Consider the following 16,784-nt stretch of genomic DNA (forward strand, 5'->3'; position numbering starts at 1 on the left):
TTGTCACTTGATCCCCCTCTGACACACTTTGGGCCTGATCTGGTTTTCAACATTCTCATTCTCAATCTCTCTCTCTCTCTCTCTCTGTGTGTTTTCATATGGGGTTTATCTCTGATGTATTTTGTCATTGTGGGTAGCCTTCTTGAATCTTCGTTGGGTGTTTTTCTGTTTGGGGCATAGGAAACCCAGGATTGATAAGCCTATAGAAACAATAAGTAGAATAAGGGTTCCTGGGGGTACAGTGGGGAGGGGCGAGGTAACAGGGAGTTGATATCAAGGAGTTCAAGGAAGAAAATGTTTTGAAACTGATTGTGGCAGCAATTGCACAAGGCTGCTTGGCGTGGTTAAACTATGGAATGGCATGACATCTATCTTAACTCCCAGTAAAATGATTCTGAAACAAACAAACCTATGTTTATAACATGAACAAAGGTCACAGGCTATATAATCGGTTCGTATAAACATGCATGCACACATGTGGACAAAGAATCCCGGACTGCTTCAGAATGAAGGCCATCTGTCTTGTTAGTGCTCTAGACCCAAGTACTATTTCCTCATTCTATAGTCCCCGTTTGATGAGGCACGATCAAACTGTCTTAGCAAGCTCTCATCTCTCGCCTTGCCATACATGGTAACCAACTTCCAACGTCCGATGAACACACCTTTGAAAAAGAATCCTGATTTGCTTGGTCCTCAGCCTGCTCTAGCCTCTCCAAAGCCATTTTTTCAGTTTAATAGTTGAATGTAACCCTGTGTGGAGCGGCCATCACACCTCTCACGTTCACACAGATGTTAGCAGTCATTTGATCCCTAGGAAGAATGGCGGGCCTTTTCCGGGCCCGTAATTTGCAGGGTAGATGGGCTGCCATCAAGAGAGGGGCCAGTGGTGAAGCTGGCTAGTCGCCCTGGTCACTCCTCGGGGGGCGGTGGGTCCCTGTGAGCTGATGAAGTTGTCAGCTGGTTATTTTCTTTGCAGAAAGTCAGAGGGGTGTCTTCGTCTCCCAGGCTGCCATGTCTTGAAAGACCAGAAATTATATTCTCACCGTGTGATGGCTCCTTTTCATTGGCCAACTCAGCTGGGCTATGGTTCCTGGTGGTTGGACTAAACACGAAACCAGCTGCTGTTACATAAAGCAATTGAATGTAAGGCCATGGGACCAATCATTCCACTGAAAGGGACCTGAATGTTTGAGGGAGTGGTCTGTTTCCAGATTACACATCTGCGTTTTGGCAGAATTTGTCTCCTCTCTTCTCTGCATTCGTCCTCTTGCCTGACCGACTGATCTTGGGACACAAGCCTAGAGAAGTCTCCAACCTGCGGCATGGCTAATGGCCTTTGGACTGGCAAGCCCACAGCCCTACTAATGCCCTGATGTAAATCTATCACCCCTGCAGGGGTTTGAACTTCACTATAACTTGGGAGACACAATTCAGCCCAGGACAGTAGTCCTGCTATACATGTATTACCACACGTTTTATATCTGGGTCTCTGAGAAAACTGTCCATGTGTTCCTCCCACCCACTGCCACGGAGACGATTCTAACTTGAAGGGACACCACAGGGCGGAGTAGAACAGCCTTTGTGGGCTTCCAAGGCTGGAAACCTGAATGGAAACAAAGCCTCATTGTTCTTCCTTTGGCCAGATGATAGGTTTGAACCACCAGCCTTGCCATCAGTAGCCCAACGTGTAACACACTGTGTCACCAGGTCTCCTACATGTTCCTCAATGGTGTGAGCTTATTTCATGGATGCTTAACTAGGGATAGATCAGCCGGCGACAAACAGATGGAGGCTCAGTAAATGAAGCTAGGGAGCACGTGAGGGCTAGCTAAGTGAATGAGTCTCCTCAGAGGACCCCGGCTGATGCCCAGGCTGCTGTCACGGCTTTCCAGAGTATGATTAACTGAACAGCTCAGAACAAACCGGACGTGCGTCTGTGTTCGATTTTCATAATCAAGCGCCCGGCATCGTCACAAACTGCTGATGAGCACAAGTAATTTTAGTTCAAACCTCTACTGACAAATCTTATGTAAGTGTTACAATCATCGTGTTACTCTCCAGAAAGGGCTTTTGGCATTTTCGAAGAGTTCTTTGAAGGAGATAGGGTCTTGAAAATCACGGTGTCTCATCAGCAGAGGGGATTCGAATAGCCTGGTGCAATGGATAAGTGCTGGGCTGTGAATCAAAAGTCAGTGGTTTGAACCCACCCACCGGCCTGAGGGAGGAAGACTGGAACCTGCTCCCAGAAAGGGTACAGGCCGGAGACTCGACGGGGCAGTTCCACTCTGTCCCACGAGGTCGACAGGAGTCAAAAATCCACTTGCCCACACCTGAAAACATCAACGCTCCCTCCCTCCCTCCCTCCAGGTCCTAGAGAGCCGAGGTGGCCACATGCCACCCTTCACTCCTGAGACCAGCACTCAGGCTCCCCATCCAAACCCAGAGGGTCTCTATGAGCCGCCTGCTTTGTGTAACCACCAGAATCAACACAACACGAAGTGTGTGTCCTCTCACACAAAACTCAGTTTTCTCCCTTCCTTTGCTTCTCAATGTCTGGATGGAACCGTGAGAGAACACTGTTGCTGTGTAAAGGAAGCAGAGCCCTGTTGGCATAGTGCTAACCCAAAGGCCAGCAGTTCGAAACCAGCTGCTGTCCCATAGGAGAAAGATGAGACTTTCTATTCCTGTAAAGAGCTGCAGTCTCAGAAATCCACAGGGGCAGATTTACCCTGTCCTGTGGGGTCCACAGAAGTCTGAAACGATTAGATGGCAGTGAGTTTTGATTGGGTAGCAGAAGGAGCTCTGGTGGCGCCGTGAGTTAGGGGTCTGGGTTGCTCACCGCAAGGTGGGTGGTTCAAACCCACTCGCTGCTCTGCAGGAGAACGATGAAGCTGTCTGCTAGAGCAAAGATTCAGTCTCAGAACATTTGCACCAGGTTGTACCCGGCTCGATGGCAGTGGGTTGGGTTTGGTTTCAGTCACATGTGGGACGCAAATGGAGTTCCACCCTCGTCCGAGGTTCCTTGCTCATCACTTTCCAGGCGGCAGCAGTCATAAGAATTGTTTGATAGTTAAATGTTGAGAATTCAACTATACCCCACTGTAGCAGAGGAGGAATCTCTAGGGCACCGGGGCGACAAGTGTGGAGTTAACTGAAAGCCTGGAGGTTCAATTCCAGAGGCTAATCAGACAACGTCTGATAATCCACTTCTGAAAACCCGACCCTCGAATCCCTGTGGGCGGATCTACTCTGACACACACGGGCTGCCATGGCCATGATGGCCACTGGCGGTGGACACCTGGGGGTTAATCCGGCTTGCAAAGATGGCCCTTAGGGAGCCAATAATAATGGTAAAGGGAGACAAGATTAGAGTTGGCAAGCATTTCATTTTGCTTGGATCCACAGCATCCCTCCTGGAAGCAGCGGTCCAGAGATAAAATGGTGCATTGTGTTGGGCCAACCTGCTGCACAAGCCCTCTTGAAAGTGCTGAGAAGCAAGGGTGCTATTTTGAGGACGAAGGTGGGCCGGACCCACGGTCTGATATTTTCAATTGCCTCGTACGCATGTAAAAGTTGGACGCCGAATAAGGAAGAACAAAGAAGAATCGATGCATTGTGAGGTACCATGCTGGCGAAGAGTCCTGAAAGCAGCATGACTGTCCCGAGAACAGGCAACGCGTCGTGGAGGAAGAACAGCCAGCACACTCCTGAGAGGCGAGGAGGGTGAGACTGACATGTTGCCAGGAGAGACCGGTCCCTGGAGAAGGACATCACGCTTGGCAGCGAGAGAAGAGGAAGATCTTTGACAAGATGGACTGACAGTGGCTGCACTGGGTTCCAGCAGAACAATCGGGAGGACGGCGCAGGACCGGGCCACACGACACTCTGTTGTGCGTAGCGTCGCTCTGTCAGAAACGAGTCAGCGGCGCCCAACAATGAGAATAATGCGCACAAGAACGAAGGAAATGCTCTAACACTGACTGTGGTCATGACTGCACAACGCTTTCAAATACGCTTAAACCATCGAATTGTAAGGCACGTGATTACGTACCAATAAAATTGAAAAGAAAAGAAGGCTTTCGTTGTTATGTAATTGGATCACACCCAAGTGGCGTGATGCCCAAATTTGAATTTTAAAAAGAGTAGCGGGTGCATAAAAACACGCAGAGACCACGAGAGGATAGCCCACAAGCCTAGGATCCAAGGAACACTGCAGGCGTCTGACAAGAAAGGGGTGTATGTGGCCAACATCTTGATTTGGACTTTCAGTCTCCAGAATCTTGAGGAAATAAATCCCCATTCTTTAAAGCCTACCCCACCTCCTCTCCCCCAGACGTTTCTGTGAGAGCAAGTGGAAAACGGTGGGCAAGGCCCCATCTGCCCTCCTCTGGCTGTCCTCTTGCCATGAGGCAGCGCCAGCCATGCCGCCACCCTCCATCTTTCTTCACCTGCTCTGACACCCACCACGCCTCCCACGGCAATCTCCGTCGGGGCTGGATGCAGGCTTCCGGAGTTCACTGCATTGGCCACACAGAACTCCCGGAAATACTCACTATTAAGTGGGTTTCCCAGGAAGTTCACATGGGCAGGATTAGTAAATAGGCAAGACACAGGCATCTCTCTTCAGCCAGCAGCTAACTTCCCTCCCTCGTGCCCAGCCTCCCAGCTACGTGGTCCACTGATCTCTGTCTCCCTGGGCCAGGAAGCCTCTGGCTCACAGTCTTCGTACGCTCTCTGTCTTAGGGTCTTCTGGCCTTGGCCTCCACCACTTCAGCCAGAACTCTCCAACGACTCATCCTTCTAGCCAGGGAGGGGCAACTACAACTGACCAACCTTCTCTATTAAGGTAGCACACACCTTATTTGCATAGCCCTACCCAATCATCTGGTGGGAATTAGAGACACATGGACACTCACTCATTGCCACTGAGTCCATGCTAACTCAGAGCAACCCTCTGGGACAGGGTAGAACTGCCCTTGTGGGTTGGAGACGATGCCACCGGGGCTCCTGAGACATGGGAAGAAGAATTCAGAAATCTCACTCCACTGCACAGCAGCTCTAGGTAACTGAGATGCCAAGCATTCTCAGAAACTTCCACGAGCATTGGCTCAACCATCACAAACACAAATGCGTCGCCTTCAGCTTCACGTCAGCAAATTCACAGTGCTAAATGCTCTTGATCCGAGGGACTGCTTGGAACGGATTAGAAACGGGAACACTGAAGTGCAGTGATGAAAAGGTGAGATGCCTGAGAAATGTACACACCATAAAAGACACTCACTGCTCCGATGTACAAGCACCAACTTGCAGAAAGGAAGCTGTCTAGAAAAAAGAACTAAAGCGGGGGGAGGGGCAAGGCTTAGCGTTTTCAAAGTACAGTCAATCCTCAGTATTTGTGGACTCTGCACTAGCAAATGCACCTATTCACTAGAATTTACTTGTACCCCCAAATCAATACCCCTGACACTTTGGCCGCCATCCCTGGGCACGCGCAGAGGGTGAGAATGTGAGTCCCCGTCAAGTATGTTCTCAGCTATGGCCGCACAAGGACACTCGGCCTTCTCGTTTCAGCTCTAACACTGCCAACGTGCCCTTTTTTTTTTTGCATTTTGGGGGGTACTTTTTTGTTTGGGGGTTGTGGCGATTCGGCCCCCAAACCTATCTAGTGTTGTGAAGTTCAACAAGGCTGAGCTGGGCCTCACCGAGAGAATGAGTGGTGGCTAAGCTTTAGTCAGAGGTGAGTTACAGTGCTATTGGCAGTTCAACTCGAGTCAATAATATATGTGAAACAAGGTGCCTTTAATGAAACACGCATAGAGAGTGAAACGTGGAGCAAAATTCAAAATCATACAAAATCCCAGGCTTCCTGGTCAGAGAAGACAAACTGGTTGAACCCCTGGAATTATCGCTTCTACTCACCCTTCAGGTCTGGAAATGAACTTAGCCCCGGGGCTCAATTTCCAGCCAAACAATAGGCCGGCCTGTAAGAGGAACAATATCACTAGGAAGGTTATTGCTAAGTAACCAACCAGCATGCACCGAGGCGCAGCATTGACCCACGGACAAAGTCCGGACGGTTGGGAAAGACGGATGGGTGGAAACAGGAGACACAGGGAGGAAGGGAGATGTATGACAGAACATTGAGGGGATTGCAATGTGTGGGTTGGAACAAAAGGTGTGTGGATTGTTGAATGTAAAACTGATGTCAACCTTCACCCAATGCTCTGTCAACTTTCACCCAATGCACAATAAAGAGTTAAAAAGAAAAATCGTAAAAACATAACACAAGCCTATGTATTGACCAGCTGATGAGTGTGCATGACCTGAGGGTCACAGGAGCCTCATCCTACAAGTCATGGACCAGAACCAAAAAACTCACTGTCATAGAGTCAATTCTGACCATGGCGACTTCATGGGAGGAGTATTGCCCCTGTGAGTTTCCCAACTGTGACTCTTTATGGGAGTAGAAAGCTTCATTTTCTTCCTGGAGTGGCTGGTGGCTTCAAACTGCTGACCTCTCAGTGATGGGCCCAACATGTTAACTACTACTCCACCGGGGCTCCTGCCATGGTTGAGTGCTTGCTAATTCCAAGTACGGAGGGCGCTGTAGAATGCAGCTACTGTGAGCGAGGATAATTACACAGGGTAGCAATGAAGGTAAATCTTTGGAAACCTGCACCAGGTCAATGATGCTCTATTTTTTCAAGTCAAATTTTATGGAAATCCTCCCAAGGTCATCATCTAAAACAAAAGAGTAGAGATGTAGAGAACTCACTGCAAATACAAGTGAACTCTACCACTAATGAATAATCAAATTAATAGCTATGTGGCATTAAGGACATGGATAAACCCCCAATTGGGAGGACACCTGATAATCTATGCAAAAGCATCCATAACTATCCTGAAATACAGGAGCTTTCTGAGATGGAAGTGAATATTCTTGGGGTGACTCTTCTATCCACAATCTTTGTAACTTCCATCAAATGATTGGGTGGGAACATGAAAATATATAAAAAATTATGCAAAAAGATATAAAGGACTCAGGTGAGGGGATTGGTCAGTTTTGCCATTCCACTGGGTATAAAGTGAGCCATCTCAGAAGCAGGGAGGCGTATCACGTGATCAGGAGAAACTAAGGGTAAGCGTGGACCATGGACAAAATGCCTGCACAGAGAAGCAGTGGATGAGGCATGATGCCGTGCTTAGACCAAGCCACAAAAAGCGGTGGGACTTCTGGGCCACAGGATGATAAAGCTGAGTGACTTCGGGGAAAGGCTGGCTTGCAGAGTGAGGCTTATCAGCCCTAAATGAGCTTTGTGACACTGGTACCATCTGGCCAGGGCAAAGCCCAAAAGGTTGTGTGGCTGAGAAGCCAAGACCAGAGGGAGCTGTGCCTCTCAGAATAACCGAGAAACACGCTATGGACAAAAGAACTGCATCCTGACCATTTCTGATCCCGACTTGTAACCTGTTAACGTCTCTAATAAAATTCTCATAATTGTATTACATGTGAGTTCTGTGCCACCATTGCAATGTATTATCGAACCCAGAGCAAAGCAGAAATAAAGTGCCAGAGGGACAGTTGGTGTCAGAATAAGATAAAGAAGGAGAGAGGGTGGAAGCAGGTCTGATCTTGCCTCATAGGACTCATTCCTGGGTAGATGTGGAGCTGGATTCGCCTTCCCCCTTTTGAAGCCAAAGGAGGTCAAACATGGCCCCTACATCATTTCCCCAGAAACTAATGAAAAAGACAAGAAAAGGGAGAGAAGCAGAACAGTAGTGCAAGAAAATCCAGGTTGAGAGGTCAAGCAACCATGAATACAAAACCAGAGAAGCTATTTAATTTCTCTCTAAGACTCAGTTTCCACTGATTAAGTGGGATTAATAATACAAGCAGAGCTCTTGTGAGAACAAGATATATAAAAGCCACCTACAAGCACCTACACATGGTCATTCAATAAATGGCAGCTACTCTCACTACTGGCAAACTACTTTTTTCAGACGTAAATAGAAGGCACCATAAATAAGTGTGGGCTAGGCTGCTTGGCTATTTAAAGTGTTGATGAGCAAAAAAGGAGTCCCTTAGAAGAGGCTTGGTGGTTCCGTGGTTACCCATTGGTCTACTAACTGCAAGGTCAGCACTTCAAAACCACCAGCTGCTCCTTGCATGAAAGACAGGGCTTTCTACTCCTACAAAGAGTTACAGTCTCAGAAACTCACAATGGTTACTACCCTGTCCTAGAAGGTCACTCGGCGGCAGTGAGTTTGAGTTTTTTAAGATCAATGTGCAATTGATCCAGCCATGGTATTTTCAATTGTGTTCATCCATCTGAAAGCCGGACCATGAATACCAGGTGATGCCTTTGAATCATGGTACTGGGGAAGAATATTGGTCGCATCATGGACTGCAAGAGCAAACACATCTGTCTTGGGGGAAGTGTCTTAGAAGCAAGGGGTGTACGACTTCCCACACACTTGGGGCGGGCTATCAGGAAAGACCAGTCCCTGGAAAGGGACTCACAGCTCGGGTCGGTAAGGTAGAGGTCAGTGAAAACAGGAAGCCCTCAAGGAGATGGATCGACACAGTGCCAACAAGAACGATTGAAGCAGAATTGTGGGGATCGTGCGGGACCCGGCAGTTTCCGACTCGTACAGAGGGCTGCAATGAGTTGGAACCAACCCAATAGCCCCTAACAGCAACAGACTGGTGGACGACCACCCCTCTGTCAGTCTGCCATGCTATGGTGGCTGCTGTACTGGAAGTTAGGTCACCAGGATTTCAGATACCCAGCAGGGTCCAGCGTGATGGAGCATTTGCAGTAGAGCTTCGGGGCTAAGACTGACCAGGAAGGAAGGTCTGATGCCTATGGATCTACTTCCACAAAACAAGCCAAGAACCCAATGAATCATAGCAACATTATCTGTCTGGCTCCCTTGGACCCATCACCAGAGGGATCAGCGCTGGCGGAGGACATATGCTTGGTGAAGCCAAGGGCCGGTGAGTGCCGGGGAGACCCTCTGGGAGGAAGACAGGCACCGCAGCCACGGTGAGGATGAACTTAAACGTTCCGCAGTGACTGTGACGATGATGCCGAAGGCACAGGCGACACCATTTCAGGCCGAGGTCCCTATGGCTGCCGGGAGTCAGCCGACTCAACAGCACGTCCCTGTCAATCTCAGTTGCATGGAAGGAAAGGAGATGCACTCAGTTGTCCAGTGCTGATGAGTCGGCTCAGACTCTTGGAGACCCTCCGTCCCACGGAACAGAACCCTGCTGGACCCTGCGCCATCTTCACCATGACCATGCTAGACTGAGCCCACTGTTGCAGTCGTTGTGTCGGTCCCTCTTAACAAGGGTCTTCCTCTTCGGTGCGGCACGATGGGCACAGGGTTTGAAAATGGGGGTCTGCCAAAAGGGCATCAGCTCATTGCCAAACCCCAAGTCATTTGCTCAATAAAAAGATGCCCTGTGCTACGTCACCAGCTGGCTCACTGCGCTGGGCCCTTGTGTCCTGGATTACTCCCAATTCTGAGCAGCTAGATGACCTTGCAAGCCTCAGACCCTGATTTACTGATCAGTGTCAACAACACATCTTCACCCAATCCCTATCTATGCCAGCTGCCCAGCACAAAGGGTTAATTTCCCGATGGAGGAGAGATATTTCTGTATCTCAACAGTTAAAAAAAAAAAGAAAAAAAGAAAAGACAACGTTCAGATGCTAATTGGAAAATCAGATATAAAAATGCTGTGCACGCTGACAAAGCAAAGACACCAGAGTCCTCCGGGACTGTGGATCTGTAACAAGCACACACACAGGTCACAGTCGAAGTCAAGCTGTCTGCTCAGAGCAGGCACAACACAAGGCTGGACTCTGGCCACAGCAATGCTGAAGTTGCGTGGGACTGTTTTTAGTAGCTCAGTCCTGGAGTTATTTTCTTTTAACACCCTGCAGTGGGTTCCGTTTTCTTCTCTATGGATAAATGATTTGAGTGAACATACGCACCGTCTCATAAATTTCTACATGGGGCAGCTCCGTGGCGCGGATTATATTTTCCAAGTTGTGCAAACATTCCCACTGGCCTCCAAATGGCTCCACTCTCACTGAACTTGGACTTGCTGTCCACTAAGCGCCTCATCTAACCTTTCGAGTTGTTGTTGTCTATCTGATCTCACAGAGGTCAAATTGTTCAAAAGAGTACAACACACTAAGTTGTTCATTGTTCACAATCAAAAAACACTTCAAGCCCAGGTTGCTTAGGATAAGATAAAATTACCCAAACCCACAGCTGTAGAGTCAATCCTGACCCATAGACACCCTAAATAGGGTTCCCACAGCTGTAAAACTTTATGGGCGCAGAGAGCCTCATTGGGCTCCCATGGAGCAGCTGGTAGGTTTGAACCATGGACTCTTCGATTAGCAGTCCAGAGCTTACTGGATAGACCCACCAGAAATCACTAGGGTAATAATACTTAGATAAACCAAGATACGGTTCTGCAGTAATGAGATTGATTTTCCTGGGTCACTAACCCACCTGCTCTTGCTTGAATACGTTTGTCTTTGAATTGAGTCATATCCTCCTGCCCCTGAAATACGTATTGGTGCCCTTACCCTCATCCCTATGGGTGTGACGGCTTTGGAGAGCAGAGTTTTGCTTGTTACGTTACTGAAACCACAAGCCACTCCATGGGAGAAAGATGAGGCTATCCGTGCTCGTAAAGATTTTAAGTCTTAGAATCCCAGAGGGGATGTCCTATCCTATCCCATAAGGTTGCTATGAATCGGAATCAACTCAATAGCAGTGAGTCAGAGCAAGTGAATTAAATGACAGCCAAAGGCAAGCTGGGAGCAAGGACTGGAGGTGAATTGTGAACCCAGATCTAAAACCAAACCTTCACATAGAGTGTTTACTGAGCCATGAGCAAGCTAAGGTGCCCTGGTGGCAAAGTGGGGTACGCACAAGCGAGGTCAGCAGTTCAAAATCACCAGCCACTCCGAGGAAGAAAGACAAGGCTTTCTGCTGCTGCAGAGTTACATTCTCAAAAGCCCAGGGCAATTATACCCTGTCCCCCAGGGTCACTAGGAGTTATCAACTCAACACAGAGAATTTGGTGTTTTTGGAGTTTGAAACCAGCTAAAATTTTAGTGCACTTTTCAAACCAACTTGGTGATTCTATTTAATATACACTCACACAAATATATATATATGTATGTATGTATGTATGTATGTATGGCTAAAATCCTGAAATAACAAAATAATCACAGACCCAATTTGAATGAAAAGGTTATTTCTCTGCAGTGAGTTAACGGAAGAAGATATCATGGAGATGGGATTATTAACGCTCCTTTCTAACTCACCAGTATGCCAAGGTGACTTTTAAGTACCCAACTCTGCAATTAATTTTCAAATGGAGACTATCAGATCCTATAGGTGAGTGTGTTTTAGGGGAGCAGTGTGCTGAAGGAGGAGGGAAGAATTGGGGGATTGAGAAGCATAATGGAAAAAGAATTCCAGGTAGGATGAAAGGAGTGGCTACTGGAAATGGGTCACCAAACCACCTTGTAAGGCTAATTTTTAACACTTCTTGATTTCCTTTGAATCAGTCCCTGCCTCGTGGTGATCTCGTGAACAGCAAAGTTAAATGCTGTGGGGTCCGGTTAAGAACTGACTCAATGGCACCTAACAACAACAACAATGTGGGGTATAGTTGTTTTTTTTAGGTTAATAAGATAGTATTAATACAGATATCTTAAGTCAATCTCTCTTCATATATCTCGAAAAAAACCTCACTGTCATCAAGTCAATTCTGATTCAAAGCAACTCTATAGAACAGAGTAGAATTGCCCCCGGTGGGTTTCTGAGACTATACAACTTTACAAGAGTAGAAAGTCTCATCTTTCTCCCAAGGAGCCGTTGGTGGTTTCAAACTGCTGACCTCATGGTTAGCAGCCCAGCGTGTAAATCACTATGCCACTAGGGCTCCTTTCTTTTGAGATTCAGAAGAAATAAAAGACGCAATAGAAAGAAGCAGAGCTGGGAAAGACACATGCCAAGGAAAATCACTAAGAAAGCCTTCGCCTCGAGCTGTCAGAAAGCTCCGCCCCGGAGCCAACGCTCAACCAGACCTCGAGCATCTTAAATTGCAAGAGAATCCACTTCCACCAAAGCCACCCACCCATGATCTTTCTGTTAAAGTAGCACTAGATAACTGAACACCAGGTCTTTCTCCCTAGTCCATCTAAGTCTGGAAGCTCCACGGAAATTTGTTTTACAGCAACAGACAGGCCCCACTAACAGATGGGTGCTGTCAGCACTTGAGGTGTGCTGGCCCAGAACTGAGCCCGGATCTCCACCCTGGGAGCAGAGAATTTGCCAGTAAGCCATCACCGCTCTCTTGTTTCGTGACTTGTGTTAGCTGTCGTCAGGGACCTCCCTAAGGGAGCCATTTCTGCAAGACAAATACTATGTCACAAAAGCACCCAAAGTGTGTTCAGAGTGTATTCCTGGAACATGGCATACCAGGCGGCAAAGATTACCTGTGGAGAGTTGAGTGGGGAGGGGGTTCATTTCCTTGTCCACCATCTTCTGGTACAAAGCTCTCAGGCTAAAAGGCTCCACGGTGAACGGCAAGGTCCCAGTCAGCATGGCGTACATGTTCACTCCGCTGCAAAGAGAGACGTGAGAAATGAGACCCGAGGAAGGTCCTGGCCAGAAATGCACCAAGCACACAGGCTCAGCCAAAGCTGCACTGCTGTCACTTTGATGCCACACTCCACAGGCCTTCTTCATAGTCATCTTTCCGGAGCCCCTGGCACCTCGCTGCAGCGTCAAGGGCGAGGGGTTTGGGAGACAGCATGACCACATGAGCACATGAGCAACAGACCACAGGCCTGAGGAGTTCAAAAAACTATCTCCACCATCTCCTCTGCCTTGCCTCCCAGTGATGGGGGAGGAAGAGGCCAACAGAAAGGAAGCCTTTGTTAGTACTTGGTTTTGGGAAGTACCATATGTACTTGTGTATAAGCTGAGTTTTTTCAGCACTTTTTTTGTTTGTTTGTTTGTTTTAATCTTTTTATTAGGGGTTCATACAACTATTATCACAATCCATACATACATCAATTGTGTGAAGCACATTTGTACATTCATTGCCCTCATCATTCTCACAACATCTGCTCTGTTTTTGTGTTAAAATTAGGTGCCTCGGCTGATATTCAGAGCAGCTTATACTAGAGTATATACAGTAGGTTGCTCCGTGTTATAGATTGCATTCGCCCAACTCAAGGACCATATAAAAGGGCCTGGGTGAAGTTGAGTCCTTCCAACAGCTGTCCTACACGCACACCAGTGTACACCGCAACACTATTCTCAGTAGTCTCAAGGTGCCATCACCAGATGAACAGACAAAAATAATTGGGGCGCATATACACAATGGAATAGCATTCAGTCAGGAGGAAACATGAAGTCCTGATGCATGAAGTTCATCGCTCCACCCAAACTCACTGCCGTGAAATCTATAAATTCCTTATGCTAAATCACACCGTCGCTGTAACCCCACAGGCCCAGCCCAGGTGTAACTGTAAGGATGGTGCAGTGTTTCCTTCTGTGATGCATAGCGTTGGTATGGGCTGGAACGAACAGATGTAAGAAGCCAGTGGTTAACAGGCTTTGCTGCTAACCAGAAGGTTGGAGGTTCAAGTCCACCCAGAGGTGCCTGTTTCTGAAAACACAGCCATTGAAAACTCCAGGGAGCACAATCCTACGCTGGCACACACAGTGCTGCTGTGAGTCAGAAATGCCCGGAGGGCAACTCGTTTCAATGATCGCACAACACTGCGGATGCAATTGATACTACGGAGTCGTGCACATAAAAATGGCGAAAGGGCAGAATTTTGAAATCTCTATTTCACCACAGGAGCCCTCGTGCCGAAATGGTTTCAGCGGCTCCCCCCAGGAACCAGACGACGCTTTCTACTTCGGTAAAGTGGCAGTGGTGGAAACCCACAGATGCAGATGCAGTTGCTCTACCTACCCATGGCCATGGGAGTTAGAACCAACTCCATGGCCATGAGTTGTTTTGCTTTCTTTTTTAATGTATCTTACCACAATTTTTAAGCATCCCTGTCTTATGTTATTTTGTGAGCTTACTTTACACGATGGCACTGGGGAGAAGGTCATGATTTATGAATCTATATAAAGACTCTATAGGAACACCTGGTCCGTTCAGCCCTGAGATGCAAAGGCCCCCAGCACAATGCCGCTGGGCACTCCCCTCCATGTCTGTGCAGGCTGGAACCAGAGAAGTTCCTAGGGCAGGTCTCCTTCCCACCCTTCTCTTTGCCTGTTTATCAGAGGCTGGGTCCTGCCCTGGCCCACTCATTCAGATGCAGTCGAAATGCCTTCTGAAAGGGCTTCCCCGCGTCTGTCTGACGGAGGGCAATCCAGACAACAGCAACACTGGTGGGAGGGTGGTGTATCTTCTCCCGATGTGCAAACCCAATTATCATTTTGATGAGATTTCCTCATCAATGGAGCCCAGGGGAATATGTTTTTCAAAGACGCCTTCAGGCTTCCTGTCCCGATGAATTCGATGAGACTGACGGAGATGAAGACCCCGGAGACCTAACTCCGTGAAGGCTGAAGCACAGCGCTGCAGGTAATGGCAGGTACAGGCCCACGGACAAGAGCGCGACATCGTCCTCAAACTTCAGAGACGGCCAGACCCAGACACACCCCGTAACTCACAGTCCAGTCAGGGAGACAGACGCATAAGCAAACACTCACTCATTCCATACATGCCTCTAGACGTGTTTCTGTCCCAAACATTTTAACCAACCAAAGCCAAACTCATGTCATCGAGTCAATTCACACTCAGCCACACTACAGACCAGGGTCAAACTGCCCCTGTGGTCTTCCAAGACTGTAACTCTTTATGGGAGTAGAAAGCCCCTGTCTTTCTCCAAGGAGTAGATGGCAGTTTCAAACTGCTGACCTTGCAGTTTACAGCCCACTGTGTAACCACTCACCACCGGAGCATCTTAAGACAGACAGTGTTTGAGGCGCTGGAAATCAGTGGGATGGGAGAGAAACAGACAAGGGGTTGCCAACTTGGAACCGATAGTTGTGGGAAGCAGGCAAGCACATGCTATCTTGGAGCTCAGCATTAAGGGAGATGGACCATAAATACGCAAATAAATAAACACATGCGATCCACCCATGGGGCGGTGGGGACGAAGGAAATGGGGCAATGCTGAACTGCACATTCTTTGATTGCAAGAGATGATGGAGGCCCCTCGGGCATCGCACAGGCCGGGCATGAAGACATGAGGGTCCACTGCATATACCAAGTAGAGACAGGGACACACAGGCATCCCCCCAAACCAAACCAGTGCTGGGGTGTCGATCCCAACTCCCAGCCACCCCATGGGATTCAGAGTAGAGTTGTGCTCTGCAGGGTTCTCCACTGCTGGGATTTTTCCAAAGTCGATCTTCAGACCTCTTTAGGTGGATTCAAACCAACAACCTTCGGGTGAATAGACAAGCACTTAACTGCTTAGCCCATCCAGAGACAAGACCTACAGAGAGCTGATTCCCTTGAGCCTGTGTGTATCACAGGACTGTGGCTCTATGGGTTTTCTGAAGCAGTAGATTGCCAGGCTTTTCTTCTGAGGCACATCTGAGTGGGTTCAAACCACCAGTCTTTCAACTAGTGGTGAAGTGCTTAACTGTATGTGCCAAGAAAGACCACTCGTATAGCCTCTGACTAGTGAGGCGGGAGCCCAGGGAGACTTCATTTGTCGCCGATACCTCTACACTTATTACTGTAGGAAACAAAGGGTACTGGATGCCAGGATACTGAAATTGTTATCTTCTGTGGAAATCCTTGAAGAATTGGAGAGTCGATGGTCCAATTGCAGTAGAAAAGTGTCGCATCGGCACAGGGTCTCACTCAGCTAAGCATTTATTTTAAAGCAAAACTACATTCCAAAGGAGATAACCAGGGTGGGATGTGCAATGCAGAGAACTGTATTCTGTTTTTAACAAATGCATGAGAACGAACAAACTAATGTAGTGGGGAGGTGGCGGGAACTCGGTCCACCCCTCACTTTATCGTATTTGGTCAGGTCGAATGTCCCCGCGATCTCCTAGATGAAGGGAAACGGTCACGGAGTCAGTGTGAGTGATTTTTATTATGATCATGAGCAACGAGCTTTCTTTAGGTCATGTCTTTCCTCACCACACATGCTCAAGAGGGGAGGAAGTTCACTCATCTCAGGGACCTTGAATTAACTCTTCTTGACTAGACCCTTATTCTTAGGGTGTTTTTGTTTTTCCTGAGTGGAATTTTACAGCTTTCTGGTTCTGCCCCTAACACAATAGTCCTCAATGTGTGGACCTGAGACCAACAGCATCACCCCCTGGGAACTGGGGTGAACGCAGACGCACAGGCTCCGCCCCAGACCTGATGGCTGAGGACAGGCCCAGCCATTGGATCCCTCAGCCCTTCTGAGACACCCACGTTTGAAAGGCATCTGAGGAGCAATGGGTGGGGTGACACTGCACCCCTACACGCCACGCCCAATGTGCTGCAAGCCCCGTGTCCGGCACGTAGGACGAGGCCCATGCTGTGTGCCCAGCAACCAAGTGCCCGCATCACATTTGGCGTGCATTAAATTAACACTCCTGACGGGAACAATCTGTGTTTTCTGTTTGCAGCTTTGGTTCTGTTTAATTTCTGAATTTGTTTTGGTTTTTATTTAACTCTACAAGACCCATAAGGAAAACGC

The 16,784-nt window shown here is 48.1% G+C and overlaps 1 protein-coding gene across 3 annotated transcripts in view; it reads right to left on the reverse strand.

Moving 5' to 3' along the window:
* HUNK (hormonally up-regulated Neu-associated kinase) overlaps positions 1–16,784 on the reverse strand; it is a 135,324-nt gene that overhangs the window by 24,297 nt on the left and 94,243 nt on the right. For all 3 annotated transcript variants that reach the window (XM_075542374.1, XM_075542375.1, XM_075542376.1), the window contains exon 5: positions 12,537–12,664. In XM_075542374.1, the coding sequence (XP_075398489.1) occupies positions 12,537–12,664 (128 nt within the window). The remainder of the gene's footprint in view (positions 1–12,536; positions 12,665–16,784) is intronic.

This window comes from Tenrec ecaudatus, chromosome 2 (genome assembly GCF_050624435.1).
Source record: "Tenrec ecaudatus isolate mTenEca1 chromosome 2, mTenEca1.hap1, whole genome shotgun sequence".
NCBI classification, from domain to species: Eukaryota; Metazoa; Chordata; class Mammalia; order Afrosoricida; family Tenrecidae; genus Tenrec; species Tenrec ecaudatus.